This window comes from Canis lupus, chromosome 11, assembly GCF_011100685.1.
Source record: "Canis lupus familiaris isolate Mischka breed German Shepherd chromosome 11, alternate assembly UU_Cfam_GSD_1.0, whole genome shotgun sequence".
Lineage (NCBI taxonomy): Eukaryota > Metazoa > Chordata > Mammalia > Carnivora > Canidae > Canis > Canis lupus.
In genome coordinates, this window is record NC_049232.1 from 52,087,210 (window position 1) to 52,107,737 (window position 20,528).

The following is a 20,528-nucleotide window of genomic DNA, read 5'->3' on the forward strand; positions in this document are numbered from 1 at the left end:
TTGATCCCAGAACCTTGGGATCATGACCACAGCCAAAGGCAGATGCTCAACCACTGGGCCATTCAGGCACCCCTGTGTTAACTTGTTTACCTGCTCATCCTTAAGACTTACATTTAGTTCTGATCTCTCTTTTTTTTTTTTTTTAAAGATTTTTAAAAAATTTATTCATGAGAAACAGAGAGAGAGAGAGAGAGAGAGAGAGAGAGAGAGACAGACAGACAGGCAGAGAGAGAAGCAGGCTCCACGCAAGGAGCCCGACGTGGGACTTGATCCCTGGTCTCCAGGATCACACCTCACACCCTGGGCTGCAGGCGGCGCTAAACCACTGCACCATCGGGGCTGCCCAGTTCTGATCTCTTTTATAGAACTTTTTTTTTTTTTTGGCTTCAATAATCTGTTTTTATGGTTGTGATGGTGGTGTTGGGTTGGGGAGACTAGAGTATAAGTTGGAAGAGGACTCTAGTAGATTTTAGATATTGTGTTACGTGTTTAAGTAATTTCCCTTCCCACATGACCTTGTGAGAGAAGTGCTATTACATTTTTAAAGATGAGAAAACTCACTTTTAGAGAGATTTTCAGTTCCATCACCCAAATGGAGAAATTTATACAAGATCCATAAGAAAACTCAGAGGACTGAGCTTCAAGCTTTCTAAGGCACCTCTAAGTCTTCTACAGCTGCCTGGCAGAGCTGGTTCATACCCAGGTGCCCTTGGTTGGAACAATCTCTGCTATCCTGCTTTAGCCTGTTGCATTGGGCAAAAGCCACATTTCATAGTCTGGCCTCTGTGTCAGGGTCACGTAGGTGAATGAGCAGGATGATCTGTTTCTGTTCAGTAAAAATTTAACTCTAGTCAAAACCTAAACCTTTTACATATTGCTGTGATCCCCCCCCCCCCCCCCACTTGGACCTCTTATCTGTGTTTTTTTTTTTCTTTCTCCTTTCTGCTTCTAGTATTCTATTCAAGAAGAAAGCCAGAGGAAGCCATTGCCCACTGCTGCCGCCCAGTGTTGTAAGTGAGAAACTTGTCTCTGAATGTCTTTAATCACAGCTTTCTGTCAGTTCTCCAAACATGACTTTTTTTGAGTTGGGGAGGTTGGAGATGTAAACAGAAGATATTCTGGAAGCACACCTATTCAGGTTTATATCTCCAGTGGTTATCTGACCATAGCTTTAGAAGAGTCCTTTTGATTTTGTGTGGCTGTAGGCAGGGCAATGATGCTCATCTTTTATCTCCATTTGCAAGCTGTTACCCATGGAGGAATGATTTTCCCCCCATTTTTCTTTTAATTTTCCCCCCATTTTATCCCCTTTACCTGTTACTGTTCTTTAAAGCTCAGTTTAAATGTCAATATAATGTCATCCCTCCTGGGAAGTCTTCTTTCTGTTTCCTCCTTCCCCCAGGTCTAGCTTAGGTGTCTTTCTTTTGCTTCCATAGTATCCTGTACATACATTCATCATATAACCCATTATACATTATAATCTATGTATATTTCTTTGACAAGAACACAAAGTTTTTAAAGGCATAGACATTCTTCCATTTTATTTCTAGCGTCTTTCTCAGTATCTGATACATATAATGTAAGCCTCAATGAAGTTTGATAAATGATTGAGAGAACTCGTCATTTTTCTTGAAATTAATTTATCCAGACTTCAAAAATTCATTCTTGAAAGGAGCTGTGTATTGTTGGTATATTTCTACCTTCTCAGTTTCTCTCAAAATAGTCTGAGGTGACACTAACGAATTGACTTGGTATCTGTTGTCTTTACTTTTTCAACCTCTGGGAGTGTGTGTATGTTTTTCTTTTGTGTTACTATAGTTTTTCTGAACCAGATGCTAAACTCTTTACAACTGCTATTTGATAGTTGTAGTTATTGTAGTAATACTGGTAAAAATAAGAGCCATAGTAACTAACATATCTTGGGGTCTTACAATATGCCAGATGCTGCTATCAGAACTAAAATTATGTACTGACTTATTTAATCTTCAATAACCCTAAGACAGTTTTTACTGTTGTCCCATTTTTCAGATGAGGAAACTGAGGCATAAAGATATGGAGTATTTGCCACAAATCATATAGGTAGTAGATAGTGGAGTAAATATCCTAACACAGACAACTTGATTCCATATCCTATGCTTGCAACCATTATAACCTTCATAGTGAAAAGGAAAACCTCCATTCATGGTTTGTAAATCCCATAGGTTGTCTTCCATTTTATAGGCTACTTTCTTGATAAAAGTAAGACCAATGGCAGACTTCAACATATTTTCTTTCTTTAAAGAAAATTTTCTATTTTTTCTGACTTATTGCTCACTTTTTTCCCCCCTTTCCTTATAGATAGAACTAAGAATTTATCAAACATTTAGGGTCATAGGAGACCAGAAGAATCTGAATTGAAAACCAGGTTATAAATTAAAATCTATAGGTCCTTTCCAGAATTCATTGAAATGAGCTAATTTTGACCTTTTAAATTTTTATCTATCTATCTGTCTGTCTATCTATCTATCTATCTATTTATTTTTGGGAGAGAGACAGAGTGAGAACAAGACACAGAGGGAGAGAGAAAGAATCTTAAGCAGACTTCACAACCAGCCCAGAGCTGGTTGAGACATGGACCTCAGTCTCACAACCCTGAGATCATGACCTGAGCTAAAATCAAGAGTTAGACGCTTAACTGATTGAGCCGCTCAGGCAACCCTGACCTTTTTAATCTTTTGAACCTTTTTCCAGGACTTCTAATGAGATAAATGGAATGATTGAGATTTCACTTCCCATTCTGTCCTGCACCCATATGATGAAGTGCAGTTGAAATGATTAGAGATCAAATGCCAAGAGAGCTGGAGGAAATAAAAGGCCATAAATAATCAACAAGTTTATTAATTTTCATAAGCTTGTGGGCTAATTTATTTTTCTATGAATGGTCTGTTCCTGTCTTTTGACTATTCCCTCATATATTTTTATTTTGAAAATTTACAACAGAAAAGTTGAAAGTACAATATAATGAGCACCCATTTACCCTTTAGTGGTAAACATTTTGCCACATTTAGTCTGACTTGTTCCCACCTCTCTCTCATGTCTTTATCTCTGTCTCGGTATATACATACACAAAACTGTATGTATTTTCTGAATCATATAATCTTCAGACTTCATGACACATCAGCATGTATCTCTTTGGAAGTAAGACAGTCTATGTAACCAAAATACTATGATCAGACTCCAGAAGTTTAACACTGACCCAATAATATATCTAATATTTAGTGCATATTAAGAATTCCTTAATTCGGGATCCCTGGGTGGCGCAGCGCTTTGGCGCCTGCCTTTGGCCCAGGGCGATCCTGGAGACCCAGGATCGAGTCCCACGTCAGGCTCCCGGTGCATGGAGCCTGCTTCTCCCTCTGCCTGTGTCTCTGCCTCTCTCTCTCTCTCCGTGTGACTATCATGAATAAATAAATTAAAAAAAAAAAAAAAGAATTCCTTAATTCTTTTTTTATTTTTTAAAAGATTTTATTTATTTATTCATGAGAGACAAATATTTTTTTAAAAGATTTTATTTATTTATTCATGAGAGACAGAGAGAGAGGCAGAGACATAGGCAGAGAGGAGAATCCAGTTCCTCGCAGGGAGCTCAATGTGGGACTCGATCCCTGGACCCTCAGGATCATGCCCTGAGCCAAAGGCAGATGCTCAACCGCTGAGCCACCCAGGTGTCCCAGTCCCCCAAATATTTTTATAGCTATTTTCCCCCCACTGTACGATCCAGTCAGAATTGCACACTTTATTTGGTTGTCCTGATTCTTTAATATCCTTTAATAATCATACAAAAGAATCCTTGCCGTTTTGGACATTTATGACATTGGTAAATAATATTTTAAACTTACATTAAAATTATAGCTATTTTTTTCCAATTAGAAAATCATTCAATTCAGCAGTCAAATTTTTGGAAGTTTATTAAAGTAAGTAATCAAGAGGCAGATAAAGATTTGTGCATAAAGATGTTGATTACAGATTATTTAAATAACAAAGTTTGAAAATCACTATAGTTAACAGTAAATGATTATAATCATAAGATTGGGCATTATGCATTTGTTTAAAATTATGCTTTGAATAATAAAAGGGACATTTTTATGAAACTTTAAGTTAAAGGGGCACCTGCGTGGCTCTATTGGTTAAGCATCTGACTCTTGGTGTCAGCTCAGGTCATGATTTCGGGGTAGTGAGATCGAGCCTGCTTGGGATTCTCTCTCTGTGCTCTTCCTCACTCACACATTCATATTTTCTCTCTCTCTCTCTCTCTCAAAAGAAAAATAAAACCTTAAAAAAAAAACCCTTTAAGTTAAAAAGTATATAAAACTAGGGTGCCTGGCTGGCTTAGGCAATGGAACCTGTGACTCTTGATCTTGGGGTTGTGAGTTCAAGCCTCATGCTGATGTAGAAATTACTGAAAAATAAAATCTGTAAAAAAATATATAAAACTGTGTGTGTATGTGTGTGTGTGTGTGTGTGTAATTTAAAGCTTGTTGCTATGGATTGAATTGCATACCTGCAAAATTCATACCTTGAAGCCCTAGGCCCTGTATGACTGTTGGAGATAGGGCCTTTGAGGAGGTGATAAAGGTTAACTGAGATCATGAGAATGAGGCCCTAATCTGATAGGGCCAGTACCCTTATAAGAGGAAAGGACAACAGACTCTGTGTGAGGACATAGAAGCTGGCTGTCTGCTAGCCAGGAAAAAAAACCTTCACTAAGAATACAATTAGCTGGTACCTTGATCTTGGACTTCCCAACTTCCAAACGGTGGGATACAAATATTTGTTGTGAAAGCCACTCATTCTACACTATTTTGTTATGGTAATCAGAGCAGATTAATAGAGATTTTGGTTCTAAGAGGTGGGATGCTGCAACAAACAAATACCTAAGAATATGGAAGTGGTTTTAGAACTGGGTGATAAGGAAAGCCTGGAAGAATTTCAAGGTGTTTGCTAGAAAAAGCCAAGATAGCTGTGAAGGGATAGGGATGTTGAAGCCATTCTGGAGTAGACTCAGGTGGAAGTAAGGAACAGTTGGTTTGTTGGCAGTCATTGTTACAAAGTGGCAACAAACTTGGCTGAATTGTTTATGAAAGGTAGAATTTGTAAGGTGATTTCTAAGCAAAGTATTGAAGATGTGGCTTGGGTCTTCCTTACTGCTTATAGTAAAATGACAGAGGAGAGAATTGAATTGAAGAAGGAATTGTTAAGTAAAAAACAAAACAAAACAAAACAAAACAAAACACCCAGAATTTAGAGATTTGGAATATTCTTAGCCTATTTATATTGATTAAAAAAAAAAAAGTTTGTTTTGAAGAGAACAGTAAAGAGAACATGGCTTTGGTTTATGGAGTTAACTAGCAAACTCAGCAGAATACAGGAGTAGAGATGGATTATACCAGCAGAGACACTGCCAGTTTGAACTAACAGGGATAAAAAAAGAGGGAGGCAATGAAAGGTGATGGACTTTTTGGATTCTACAGGATCAGACCATAACATTATTTGACTATGAACATGTGCCTTTCTTGAAGAAAGAGAAGAACGACCTGGAATGTGACTTAGAGAATATCAGAGCTGCCACTCCGAGCACAGGCCTAGTGGGCAATGCTGTGTTTCCTTCTCTTTTCAGAGGGAGGCCACTGAAGAGAGCCACGGGGTCAGGGCCATCCTGTAAGGGATGAGCTGCTACTCCAGTGGGCCTGAAAGGTGGGACATCAACCAAAGAGGCTTATTCTACTACCTTAAGATCTAATATGATTTGCCTTGCTAGGTTTTGAACTTGCTTAAGACCTGTTACCTCTTCCTTTTTTCCTTTTTCTTTCTTGTAGAATGGGAATCTCTCTCTTATGCAGGTCCCACCATTGTATTTTGAGAGCAAATAACTTGTTTGGTTTCACAGGTGCACAGCTGGAGAGGAATTTTGCCTCATGATGAATCATAACTGGAGTCTCACTCATATCTAGTAGATATTTAAGTGAGACTTCGGATTTTAGAGTTGAACTGGATTTAAGACTTGTGGGGCTGATGGGGTGGAAAAAATGTATGTTGTGTGCGCTAAAGATGTGAATTTTGGGGGGACCAGAGGTGGAATGCTGTGGGCTGAATTATAGTCCCCTAAAATTCATATGTTGAAGCCCTAAACCCCCAATGTGATTGTATTTAGAGAGAGAACCTATGAGGAGGTGTTAAAGGTTAAATGAGGTCATGGGAGGGGCTCTAGTCTAATAGGGCACCAGAACCCTCTCTACCATATGAGCACACAGCAAGAAGGTTTCCAAGGTAGGAGAGCTATCACTAGAAATTGAACCCTGCCAGAACCTTGATCTTTGACTTTTAAGCCTCTGGAAATTGTGAGAAAATAAATTTCTACTATTTAAGCACCCAGTCTTTATTATGGCAGCCCCGGCAGATTAATCTATGTGTATAACTGCCATCTTTCCATGCCATCATGATGGTGTGCATGAATGTCCTGGCAGAGGCTCTCAAGAGCATTAACAATGCTGAAAAGAGAGACAAATGCCAGGTTCTTATTAGGCCATGCTCCAAAGTCATCATCTGGTTTCTCACTGTGATAATAAAGCATGGTTACATTGGCGGATTTGAAATCATTGATGATCACAGAGCTGGGAAAATTGTGAACCTTACGGGCAGGTTAAACAAGTTTGGAGTGATCATCCCCAGATTTGATGTACAACTGAAAGATCTAGAAAAATGGTAGAATAACCTGCTCTCATCCCGCCAGTTTGGTTTCATTGTACTGACAACCTCAGCTGGGATCATGGATCAGAAGAAGTAAGACAAAAACACACAGGAGGGAAAATCCTGGGATTCTTTTTCTAAGGTTGTAATTCATATGTGCAAGTAAAATGCTTTAGTGGAGCAAAAGTGTATGTGTGTGTGTGTGTATATATATATATACACACACACACACACACACACACATACACATATATATGTATATAAATGTATTTATATATTTAGGGGGAAAATATCTGGAAATAGAAGTACCAAAATATTAATCAAATTTGTCTCTGGTATGTGGGATTGACATGTTTTTTTGGTTCTTCCCATTTTTTTAAAGATTTTTATTTATTATTATTATTATTTTTAAAGATTTTATTTATTCATTCATGAGAGACACAGAGAGAGACAGAGACACAGGCAGAGGGAGAAGCAGGCTCCATGCAGGGAGCCCGACGTGGGACTTGATCCCGAGTCTCCAGGATCACGACCTGGGCCGAAGGCAGTGCTAAACCGCTGAGCCACCCAGGTTGCCCAGATTTTTATTTATTTATGTGAGAGAGTAAGAGAGAGAAGGAAAGAGAAAACACAAAGGGAGAGGAAGAAGCAGACTCCCTGCTAAGCAGAGAGCCTGATGAAGGGCTCAATCCTAGGATCCGAATCATGATCTGAGTCGAAGGCAGACGCTTAATCAACTGAGTGACCCAGGTGCCCCTTTCCAATTCTAATCTAAAAGAAATCAATAAGTAGTTAGAAATGAAATTCCAGCAGGTTATTTTGAAGGATTCAAAAACTTATAACGTTTATATGGTACTACCTATTTTTTTCTTTCTTCTTTTAATTCAGTATAATTAACATAGAATGTTACATCCGTTTCACGTGTACAGTATAGTGATTCAGCAATTCTATACATGATGATAAATGTACTCTTAATTCCCTATAGCTATTTTACCTATTCCCCCACCCACCTCCCCTCTGGTGACTACCAGTTTGCTCTCTATAAAGAGTCTGCTTTTTGTTGTCTTTTTTTCTCTTTGTTCATTTTCTTAAATTCCACATATCGGTGAAATCATATGGTGTTTGTCTTTCTCTGACTTATTTCACTTAGAATTATGTCTTCTAGATTCATCTATGTTATTGTAAATGGAAGATTTCATTCTTTTTCTATGGCTGAGTAGTTTGCCATTATATATGTATACCATATCTTCTTTATCCATTCATCTATGGTATTAATGACTTTTTAACCCTCTTTTTGCATTTTTTGTTTTTTTTTGTTTTTTTTTAATTTTTTTTTTAAATTTTTTTTTAATTTTATTTTATTTATTTATGATAGTCACATAGAGAGAGAGAGAGAGAGAGAGGCAGAGACATAGGCAGAGGGAGAAGCAGGCTCCATGCACCGGGAGCCTGACGTGGGATTCGATCCGGGGTCTCCAGGATCGCGCCCTGGGCCAAAGGCAGGCGCCAAACCGCTGCGCCACCCAGGGATCCCTTTTTGCATTTTTTGCATCTTAAATTTTTTAAATACTTAACGATGTGCTACCTTTTTTTTTTTTTTTCAAAGAAATCTCTACACCCAACGTGGGGCTCAAACTCATGACCTCAGCTGAGATCAAGAGTCACATGCTCTACTGACTGAGCCAGACAGGCTCTCCCAACAATGTACTACTTTTAATAGCTAAAACTTATTAGGAAGAGTAATGGAATAATTGAGTCCTTGTTTTATTTTTTATTTTATTTATTAAATAAATTTATTTTTTATTGGTGTTCAATTTGTCAACATACAGAATAAACCCAGTGCTCATCCCGTCAAGTGCCCTTTCAGTGCGCGCCACCCAGTCACCCCCACCCCCTGCCCACCTCCCCTTCCACCACCCCTAGTTCATTTCCCAGAGTTAGGAGTCTTCCATGTTCTGTCTCTCTTTCTGATATTTCCCACTCATTTTTTTCTCCTTTCCCCTTTATTCCCTTTCACTATTTTTTATATTCCCCAAATGAATGAGACCATATAAAGTTTGTCCTTCTCCGATTGACTTATTTCACTCAGCATAATACCCTCCAGTTCCATCCAAATCGAAGCAAACGGTGGGTATTTGTCATTTCTAATGGCTGAGTAATATTCCATTGTATACATAAACCACATCTTCTTTATCCATTCATCTTTCGATGGACACTGAGGCTCCTTCCACAGTTGGGCTATTGTGGACATTGCTGCTAGAAACATCGGGGTGCAGGTGTCCCGGCATTACCTGCATCTGTATCTTTGGGGTAAATCCCCAGCAGTGCGATTGCTGGGTCGTAGGGCAGATGTATTTTTAACTCTTTGAGGAACCTCCACACAGTTTTCCAGAGTGGCTGCACCAGTTCACATTCCCACCAACAGTGCAAGAGGGTTCCCCTTTCTCCAAATCCTCCAACATTTGTGGTTTCCCGCCTTGTTACTTTTCCCCATTCTCACTGGTGTGAGGTGGTATCTCATTGTGGTTTTGATTTGTACTTCCCTGATGGCAAGTGATGTGGAGCATTTTCTCATGTGCTTGTTGGCCATGTCTATGTCTTCCTCTGTGAGATTTCTGTTCATGTCTTTTGCCCATTTCATGATTGGACTTTTTGTTTCTTTGCTGTTGAGTTTAATAAGTTCTTTATACATCTTGGAAACTAGCCCTTTATCTGATACGTCATTTGCAAATATCTTCTCCCATTCTCTAGGTTGTCTTTTAGTTTTGTTGACTGTATCCTTTGCTGTGCAAAAGCTTCTTATCTTGATGAAGTCCCAATAGTTCATTTTTGCTTTTGTTTCTTTTGCCTTTGTGGATGTATCTTGCAAGAAGTTACTGTGGCCAAGTTCAAAAAGGGTGTTGCCTGTGTTCTCCTCTAGGATTTTGATGAAATCTTGTCTCACATTTAGATTTTTCATCCATTTTGAGTTTATCTTTGTGTATGGTGAAAGAGAGTGGTCCAGTCTCATTCTTCTGCATGTGTGTGTCCAATTTTCCCAGCACCATTTATTGAAGAGACTCTTTCTTCCAGTGGATAGTCTTTCGTCCTTTGTCGAATATTAGTTGACCATAAAGTTGAGGGTCCACTTCTGGATTCTCTATTCTGTTCCACTGATCTATGTGTCTGTTTTTGTGCCAGTACCACACTGTCTTGATGACCACAGCTTTGTAGTACAAACTGAAATCGGGCATTGTGATGCCCCCACCTATGGTTTTCTTTTTTAAAATTCCCCTGGCTATTCGGGGTCTTTTCTGATTCCACACAAATCTTAAAATAATTTGTTCCAACTCTCTGAAGAAAGACCATGGTATTTTGATAGGGATTGCATTAAACGTGTACATTGCCCTGGGTAACATTGACATTTTCACAATATTAATTCTTCCAATCCATGAGCATGGAATATTTTTCCATCTCTTTGTGTCTTCCTCAATTTCTTTCAGAAGTGTTCTGTAGTTTTTAGGGTATAGATCCTTTACTTCTTTGGTTAGGTTTATTCCTAGGTATCTTATGCTTTTGGGTGCAATTGTACATGGGATTGACTCCTTAATTTCTCTTTCTTCAGTCTCATTGTTAGTGTATAGAAATGCCACTGACTTCTGGGCATTGATTTTGTATCCTGCCACACTGCCAAATTGCTGTATGAGTTCTAGCAATCTTGGGGTGGAGTCTTTTGGGTTTTCTATGTAGAGTATCATGTCATCAGTGAAGAGGGAGAGTTTGACTTCTTCTTTGCCAATTTGAATGCCTTTGAATTCTTTTTGTTGTCTGATTGCTGAGGCTAGGACTTCTAGTACTATGTTGAATAGCAGTGGTGAGAGTGGACATCCCTGTCTTGTTCCTGATCTTAGGGGAATGGCTCCCAGTGCTTCCCCATTGAGAATGATATTTGCTGTGTGGGCTTTTCATAGATGGCTTTTAAGATGTTGAGGGATGGTCCCTCTATCCCTACACTCTGAAGAGTTTTGATCAGGAATGGATGCTGTATTTTGTCAAATCCTTTCTCTGCATCTATTGAAAGGATCATATGGTTCCTGTTTTTTCTCTTGCTGATATGATGAATCACATTGATTGTTTTACGAGTGTTGAACCAGCCTTGCCTCCCGGGGATAAATCCTACTTGGTCATGGTGAATAATCTTAATGTACTGTTGTATCCTATTGGCTAGTATCTTGTTGAGAATTTTTGCATCCATGTTCATCAGGGATATTGGTCTATAATTCTCCTTTTTGGTGAGGTCTTTGGTTTTAGAATTAAGGTGATGCTGGCCTCATAGAACGAGTATGAAAGTACTCCACATCTCTTTCTTTCTTTCTAAACAGCTTTAGTAGAATAGGTATGGTTTCTTCTTTAAACGTTTGATAGAATTCCCCAGGGAAGCCACCTGGCCCTGGACTTTTGTGTCTTGGGTGGTTTTTGTTTTTTTTGTTTTTGTTTTTTTTTTGTCTTGGAAGGTTTTTGATGACAGCTTCAATTTCCTCCCTGATTATTGGCCTGTTCAGGTTTTCTATTTTTTCCAGTTACAGTTTTGGTAGTTTGTGGTTTTCCAGAAATGCATCCATTTCTTCTAGATTGCCTAATTTATTGGCGTATAGCTGTTCATAATATGTTTTTAAAGTGATTTGTATTTCCTTGGTGTTGGTAGTGATCTCTCCTTTCTCATTTATGATTTTATTAAACTGAGCCTTCTCTCTCTTCTTTTTAATAAGGCTGGCTAATGGTTTATGTATCTTATTAATTCTTTCAAAGAACCAGCTCCTGGTTTTTTGATCTGTTCCACAGTTCTTCGGGTCTCGATTTCATTGAGTTCTGCTTGAATCTTTATTAACTCTCTTCTTCTGTTGGGTGTAGGATATATTTGCTGTTTTTTTCTCTAGGTCCTTTAGGTGTAAGGTTGATTTAGTATTTGAGTTCTTTCCAGTTTTTGAATGGATGCTTGTATTGCGATGTATTTCCCCCTCAGGACTGCTTTTGCTGTATTCCAAAGATTTTGAACGGTTGTATCTTCATTCTCATTAGTTTCCATGAATCTTTTAAATTCTTTCTTAATTTCCTGGTTGACCCTTTCATCTTTTAGCAGGATGGTCCTTAACCTCCATGTGTTTGAAGTCCTTCCAAACTTCTTGTTGTGATTTAGTTCTAATTTCAAGGCATTATGGTCTGAGAATATGCAGGGGATGATCCCAATCTTTTGGTATCGATTCAGACCTGATTTGTGACCTAGTATGTGGTCTATTCTGGAAAAGGTTCCATGTGCACTTGAGAAAAATGTGTATTCAGTTGCGTTTGGACGTAAAGTTCTGTAGATATTTATGAAATCCATCTGGTCCAGTGTATTATTTAAAGCTCTTAGGGGATCCCTGGGTGGCGCAGCGGTTTGGCGCCTGCCTTTGGCCCAGGGCGCGATCCTGGAGACCCGGGATCGAATCCCACATCGGGCTCCTGGTGCATGGAGCCTGCTTCTCCCTCTGCCTATGTCTCTGCCTCTCTCTCTCTCTCTCTGTGACTATCATTAATACAAAATTAAAAAAAAAAAATAAAGCTCTTGTTTCTTTTGAGATGTTGTGCTTAGAAGACGTTTCAAGTATAGAAAGCGCTAGATTGAAGTCACCAAGTTGTATTGGGAAAAGGAGAAAAAGAGAGGAGAGAAAGAAGGAAAGAAAAGAGAAAAAGAAAAAAAGAAAGAAAAAGAAAAAAGAAAAAGAGAAAGAAAAAGAAAGAAAGGAAAAAAAGGGTGGGGGAAGCAAACAGAAATAAAAAATCAAAAAAAAAAAAAAAGGCGGGGGGTAGTATCTTCTGTTTCTGTATACTTTAAGTCCCTTGACTTCCCCTGGAACTTGTCAGTCTAGTTGGTCTTCCGGGGGAGGGGCCTGTTGTGCTGATTTTCAGGTGTTAGCACTTGGGGGAGCTGCTCTGCCCCCTGCCTGGTGCAGGGCTCAGTGGGGGTTGTTTACCCCGTGAGGCCCCAGGAGGAACAACCGCAGTGGCGGTGGCCAGCTCTGGAGCCCTGGCTTCAGCTCCCGCAGTAACTACAGAGCTCTCAGTCTGCAGGGGCCTGGATGCTCCAGGGGCGGGGCCGCTGATCTGCTCAGCTCGGGGCAGGAGCGTCCTTGCGGTCTTGTGCCCTCCTGGCCTCTGCCTGTCCCGGGGGAGGCCGGTTCCTGGGCTGTGTCCCCGGCGCCCCGTGCTGCCGGCCCTGCGCTGTTGGATTCGCACTCCGGCTACGCAACTGCCTCTCCGCGGAGCCGCTGCCCGAGCCCCTCCCAGCTGCTTCCGGAGCCGCGCAGCCCCCTCCGCGTGCAGCCTCTTCCTCTGCCGGTGCCGCCTCGGAGCTGCTCCCGGGGCTCGCAGCCCCCTCTCCACGGAGCCGCCGCCCGAGCCCCTCCGAGCTGCTCCCGGGTCAATGCGTGCGCGTGCTGCAGCCCTTTGGGGAGCTCGGCGCACTCTCCCCGTGCGCAGTTGCTCTGTTAGTGCCCCTGGGAGCCTGAGGGCATCCCCGCCTTTCTGGGGTCCTGCTCTAACTCCCTGCCAGTGCCTTTCCGCCCAGGAAGATTGGTGAAGCTCCTGCTTCTCTGGGACAGAGCTTTCCTGTCCTGGGGGCGCTCGCCCCGGCCTTAGCCCGGCTCCTCGCGGGGCCCCTCCCCCTTGGATGCCTTTTGTTTCTTTATTCCCCCCCCCCCCCCCCCCCCCCCCCCCCCCCCCGTCTTCCTACCTCGATAGAAGCACGAACTCTTCTCACTGTAGCATTCCAGCTGTTCTCTCTTTAAATCTCAGGCCGAATTCGTAGATTTTCAGGATTATTTGACGGTTATCTAGGTAATTGGTGGGGACAGGTGACTTGGGGATCCTACTCTTCCGCCATCTTGCCCCGCCCCCCTTGAGTCCTTGTTTTAGATCTAAGTTTGCTGCTATCTCTCTGAGTGACTTTGGAAGTCTTTTTACTGTCTATTTCAGTTTCTTGATTTATAAAAAGGGAGAGTTGGTCTAAATGGTCTCTATGTTTCCTTTAGCTGTCATATCACATGACCCCATAACTTCCTAGTCCTGAGATACCTTCACATGGATGGTTCTTCCACTACCTTGTTTTTTTTGTTTGTTTGTTTGTTTTTAATTTTTATTTATTTATGATAGTCACAGAGAGAGAGAGAGGCAGAGACATAGGCAGAGGAAGAAGCAGGCTCCATGCACTGGGAGCCCGATGTGGGATTCGATCCCGGGTCTCCAGAATCGTGTCCTGGGCCAAAGGCGGGCACCAAACCACTGCGCCACCCAGGGATCCCCCCACTACCTTGTTTTAGGGTCAGTCTTTTGCAGTTACTTGTGAGATGTCTTCAAAGTATTTTCACAAATGACTGGACTACACCTGTAAAGAAGCCATTACCTTTAGCTTTGATTTGAAGGTTTCTCTGACTCCAATTATTTGGATATACTTTTTTTTTTTTTAAGAGAGGGAGAGCACACAGGAGGGTAGGGTGGGGCAGAGTAAGAGAGACTCTTAAGCAGGTTCTACATCTAGTGTGGAGCATAAGGCTTGATCTCAAGAACCCTGAGTTCATGACCTGAGCTGAAATCAAGAGTGGGTCACTTAACCAACTGAGCGACTCAGGTACCCCTCATGAATATATATATTTTTTTATCCCTCGCTGTTTTTTAGTGTTTTTTAGTATAGTTCTGTTACTGTCTTTGCTCAGATTGTCCCAAATATGGCCTATGGAGTCCAGTTAAACTAGATCCTGTGTACTTTTGACATGGCCTCATCATTCTTTAATACTTCCTTCCTTTCCTGGTGCTAGATGTTCCAGGCTCCTCTTGTCCTTTCCTGGCCTCAGTATTAGAATAAGTTACTTCTCCAGTGAGCCCTGGGCTTTTATGGAAAATGGTATTTAGAAATCAAGATCTTAGAAGTAGTCATGCTCATTGCTACTGTAGTACTATTGCTTTTTGGCTCTTTGAATGCACAGAGCTAGGAAAACATACATACCTAACTCATATGTTCATACTGTTATTACCAACTAACACTCTCACCACAAGGTTTTTCCCTCACCTTCTCCCATTTCATATTTGTATGTTTCTTTTCCTCTCAACGAGAATCCTTATTCCGAAGAATACCAAATTATGTATTCATTTGTTCTGTCCTATAATGTGCATAAGCACATTTCAGGATTAATATACCAATGCTATTACTAATAATAGGCCTCCTAATTAAAGTTCAAGGTTTTTTTTTTTTTTTTTTTTTTAAGATTTTATTTATTCATGAGAGAGAGAGACAGAGGAGAGGGGGAAGCAGGCTCCCCTCGAGGAGCCCGATGCGGGATCTGATCCCGGGACTGCAGGATCATGCCCTGATTCGAAGGCAGATGCTCAACCACTGTGCTACCCAGGCATCCCAAAGTTCAAGGTTCTTGAAAGTTGTTTTTCACCTCAGGATGTAGCTCACATAGGACAAAATAATCACACCTAAAAATTTGACAAAATTTCATAGTGGCTTCTGATATCTACTCTCTATACAAAATTCTCCAATTTTCCCAAAAAGATTTTTGCCCTTTTGTCCTAATTTAGGATCCAACTAAGGTTCATTCATTGTGTTCATATGTGGTGTATTTTAAGGGTCTAAGATCATTTTTTTTTTGCATGTGGCTATCCAATTGTGCCAGCATCATTTGTTAAAAAGGCTCTTATTTTTTCCCCATTGAATTGCCTTTATATCTTTATATCTTTCAAATCATTCTCATTAGCACCCTAATAGTCTATTATTTTTGTTCCAGGACTTTTTAGCAGATTTAATTTTAAAGAGTCACATAAAAGAGAATGAATATACTTTCTTAAACTCAACTGAGATTTGGTGGCAGATATCAATAGCTGCATGCTTTTTGCATGCTTGAACCTCAAATTTACTTGTGTGGGTCTTATCTGCATGCCAGCTTTTTCATATTTATGTAATTTTTGCTCAATTTATTGAGATAATTCTGAGGCTGTGCAATTTGGTCTGCATATAAGATACAAACCTCACATGTAGCAGATGGTACAATGTGAATGTTTACCTTAGTCATAGAGCTAAACATAATAGGAAGTTAGTACAGAGAGATAAACTGGTTTATTCCTTTTCCAGAGATATTTAAGTTTTCTAATGTATTCAAATTTCACTCTTCATTAAGGATATTTCTACCTATGCCTTGTGAAAGAATGAAACAGCATACCATGTTACCACATAAAATGGACATAGGACTACTAATTTCTACAACTTTCTGCTATTTTCAGTTTTTTAGAAGTAGGCTCCATAACCCAGCATGGGGCCCAATGTGGGCCTGAACCTATGACTCTGAGATTAAGACTTGAACTGAGATTAAGAGTCAGACGCCCAACTGACTGAGCCACCCAGGCACCCCCTGCTATTTTCAGTTTTTATACATGTTTGTTTGTTACAGCCCACCTGCTGTGTTATCGATGATGGTATCAGCTGCTGCAGTTGAGAAGTGGATCAAAAGTGGTTTAGTATCTGGCAAGGATTTGATGAAATGACTATCCACATATTCTGCTTGGGTGTCTGAATTAGCTCAACCTTTCTAACTCGATAATTTCATTTCTAGGAGATATTCAAGGAAAAGAACTTGAGATGCAAAGGAACATTTGTGTGTAGACTTTATAGTGAAGAAATGTTGCCAAAATATTGAAAGAATGGGTAATTGTGGCATTTCCATGTGATGGAGTATTATGCTTTTAAATAGCTCGAGATAAAGGAGATATTTATGTGATATTTATTTTTAAAAAGTTGGATCCTGGGAAAGGCACTTAGCAGGGAAATCAAGCAGAATTGCAGGAGGGGCAGTGCAGCGCCTCCAGTTTCCCAGAGTCACTAATAGAGGAAGTGCGCCCTGGGGTAAAGCACGCCACAGACTGTGGGCTGATCTTGGTAAAGGGCTGGAGCATGCCCCCAGCGGGGCATCAGGAGAAGTGGGTCGGTTAGGTGGGTGCTCCAGGTGGAGGGGTGCCCTGCTGCCTTGGGCGCAGTAAATTTGGGACTGAGCATCTTCTAACATACAGAACTTAATATACTCAGAAACGAGGATCACCCTCTAGAACCCCTCAGGTAGACTACATTCTCCCTCCATTACAACTTCTTCACCACCATCACCCCGTCTGCCCCCTTTTTCTCTTTTTTTTTTTTTTTCTCTTTTTCTTTGGGATTCTTGGCCTTTTATTTTTTACTACTTTGTTTTAATTTTTTTTTTTCACTTTAGTGGTCCTTTTGCTTTATTTCATTCTGATCTTTGTTTTTAATTTCTGGTCTCTGACCCTGGCAGAATCATCTAGGGTGAAATTTACTTAGGTCATGGTTGATATTCTTAACTCAGCTTGCTCATACAGCCACTCTGCACTGAGCAAAATGACTAGAAGGAAGAACTCACCACAAAAGAAAGAGTCAAAAACTGTACTCTCTGCCACAGAGTTACAGAATCTGGATTACGATTCGAGTCAGCCAATTCAGAAGCACAATTAGAAAGCTACTGGTGGCTCTGGAAAGAAAGCATAAAGGAATCAGGAGACTTCATGACTGCAGAATTTAAATCTATTCAGGCCGAAATTAAAAAGCAACTAAATGAGATGCAATCCAAACTGGAGGTCCTAATGATGAGGGTTAATGAGTTAGAAGAAAGAATGAGTGACAGAAGACATGTTGATGACAAGGAAGCTGAGGAAAAAAGAGAAAAACAATTAAAAGGCCATGAGGAAAGGTTAAGGAAAATAAATGATAGCCTCAGAAGGAAAAATCTATGTATAATTGGGGTTCCAGAGAGGGACGGAGGGCCAGAAAGCATATTTGAATAAATCCATAGCTGCGAACTTCCCTAATTTGGGGAGGGAAACAAGCATTCAGATCCAGGAGATAGGTTCCCCCCTCCCCCAAATCAATAAAAACCGTTCAACACCTTGACATTTAGTAGTGAAGTTTGCAAATTCCAAAGATGAAGAGAAAGTTCTTAAAGCAGCAAGAGACAAGAGATCCCTAACCTTTATGGAGAGAAGTATTAGGTTAACAGCAGACCTCTCCACAGAGACCTGGCAGGCCAGAAAGGGCTGGCAGGATATATTCAGGGTCCTAAATGAGAAGAACCTGCAGCCAAAAATACTCTATCCAGCTTGGCTCTCATTCAGAATAGGAGAGATAAAGAGCTTCCAAGATAGGCAGAAACTGAAAGAATATGTGACCACCAAACCAGCTCTGCAAGAAATATTAAGGGGGGCTGTGTAAAAAAAAAAAAGAGGAAGCCCAAAGAAATAATCCATAAATACAGACTGAATAGGTATTACGATGACACTAAATTCATATCTTTCAATAGTAACTCTGAACGTGAATGGACTAAATGATCCCATCAAAAGACACAGGGTATCCAACTGGATAAAAAAGCAAGACCCATCTATTTACTGTCTACAAGAGACTCATTTTAGACCTAAGGACACCTCCAGCCTAAATATGAAAGGTTGGAGAACCATTGACCATTCAAATGGTCCTCAAAAGAAAGGTGGGGTGGCATTCCTCATATCAGATAAATTAAAGTTTATCCCAAAGACTGTAGTAAGAAATGAAGAGGGACACTCTGTCATATTTAAAGGGTTTATCCAACAAGAGGACCTAACAATCATGAATATTTATGCCCCTAATGTGGGACCTGCCAAGTATATCAATCAATTAATAACCAAAATAAAGACATAGTTAGATAATAATACACTAATAGTAGGAGACTTCAATATGGTACTTTCTGCAAATGACAAATTTACCAAGCACAACATCTCCAAAGAAACAAGAGCTTTAAATGATACACTGGATCAGATGGATTTCACAGATATATACAGAACTTTGCATCTGAATGCAACTAAATACACATTCTTCTCAAGTGCACATGGAACTTTCTCCAGAATAGACCACATACTGGGTCACAAATCAGGTCTCAGCTGATACCGAAAGATTGGGATTGTTCCCTGCATATTTTCAGACCATAATGCTTTGAAACTTGAACTCAATCACAAGATGATATTTGGAAAAACCTCAAACACGTGGAGGTTAAAGATCATCCTGCTAAAAGATAAATGGGTCAACCAGGAAATTAGAGAAGAATTAAAAAGATTCATGGAAACTAATGAGAATGAAGATAACAACTGTTGAAAATGTTTGGGATACAGCAAAAGCAGTCCTAAGAGGGAAATACATCACAATACAAGCATCCCTAAAAATTGGAAAAAAACTCAAATATACAAGCTAACCTCACACATAAAGGAATTGGAGAAAGAACAGCAAATAAAACCTACACCAAGCAGAAGAAGAGAGTTAATAAAGATTCGAGCAGAACTCAATGAAATAGAGACTAGAAGAACAGATCAACAAAACCAGCAGTTGGTTCTTTGAAAGAATAAGATAGATAAACCATTAGCCAGCCTTATTAAAACAAAAGAGAAAAGATTCAAATTAATAAAATCACGAATGAAAAAGGAGAGATAACCACTACCAAGGAAATACAAGCGGTTTTAAAAACGTATTATGAGCAACTATGTGCCAATAAATTAGGCAATCTAGAAGAAGTGGATGCATTTCTGGAAAAACCACAAATTACCAAAGCTGGAACAGGAAAAATAGAAAACCTGAACAGGCCAGTAACTAGGGAGGAAATTGAAGCAGTCATCAAAAACCTCCCAAAACACAAAAGTCCAGGGCCAGATGGCTTCCCAAGGGAATTCTTCAAACGTTTAAAGAAGAAACAATACCTATTCTACTAAAGCTGTTCTGAAAGATAGAAAGGGAAGAACACTTACAAACTCATTTTATGAGGCCAGCATCACCTTAATTCCAAAACCAAAGACCCCGCCGAAAAGGAGAATTATAGACCAATATCCTTGATGAACACAGAGGCAAAAGTTCTCAGCAAGATACTAGCCAATAGGATACAACAGTACATTAAGAAGATCATTCACCATGACCAAGTGGGATTTATCCTTGGGATGCAAGGCTGGTTCAACACTTGTAAAGCAAACAATGTGATAGATCATACCAACAAGAGAAAAAAAGAGAACTATATGATCCTCTCAATAGATGCAGAGAAAGCATTTGACAAAATACAGCATCCATTCCTGATCAAAACTCTTCAGAGTGTAGGGATAGAGGGAACATTTCTCAGCATCTTAAAAGCCATCTATGAAAAGCCCACAGCAAATATCATTCTCAATGGGGAAGCACTGGGAGCCTTTCCCCTAAGATCAGGAACAAGACAGGGATGACCATTCTCACCACTGCTATTCAGCATAGTACTAGAAGTCGTAGCTTCAGCAGTCAGACAACAAAAAGAAATAAAAGGCATTCAAATTGGCAAAGAAGAAGTCAAACTCTCCCTCTTCGCAGAGACATGATACTATAATACTGTACATAGAAAACTCAGAAGACTCCACCCCAAGATTGCTAGAACTCATGCAGCATTTCAGCCATGTGGCAGGATACAAAATCAGTGCCCAGAAATCAGTGGCATTTCTATACACTAACAACAAGACTGAAGAAAGAGAAATTAAGGAGTCAATCCCATGTACAATTGCACCCAAAAGCATAAGATACCTAGGAATAAACCTAATCAAAGAGGTGAAGGATCTATACTCTAAAAACTACAGAACACTTCTGAAAGAAATTGAGGAAGACACAAAGAGATGGAAAAATATTCCATGCTCATGGATTGGAAGAATTAATATTGTGAAAATGTCAATGCTACCGAGGGCAATTTATA

At 40.1% G+C, this 20,528-nt stretch overlaps 1 protein-coding gene and 1 pseudogene across 5 annotated transcripts in view; both read left to right on the top strand.

Annotated features, from left to right (window-relative positions):
• The window catches only part of UNC13B (unc-13 homolog B), a 231,910-nt gene that overhangs the window by 82,690 nt on the left and 128,692 nt on the right, over positions 1-20,528 (top strand). For all 5 annotated transcript variants that reach the window (XM_038552721.1, XM_038552722.1, XM_038552723.1 and 2 more), the window contains exon 7: positions 953-1,010. In XM_038552721.1, the coding sequence (XP_038408649.1) occupies positions 953-1,010 (58 nt within the window). The remainder of the gene's footprint in view (positions 1-952; positions 1,011-20,528) is intronic.
• Positions 6,269-6,867, top strand: LOC119873941 (annotated as a pseudogene).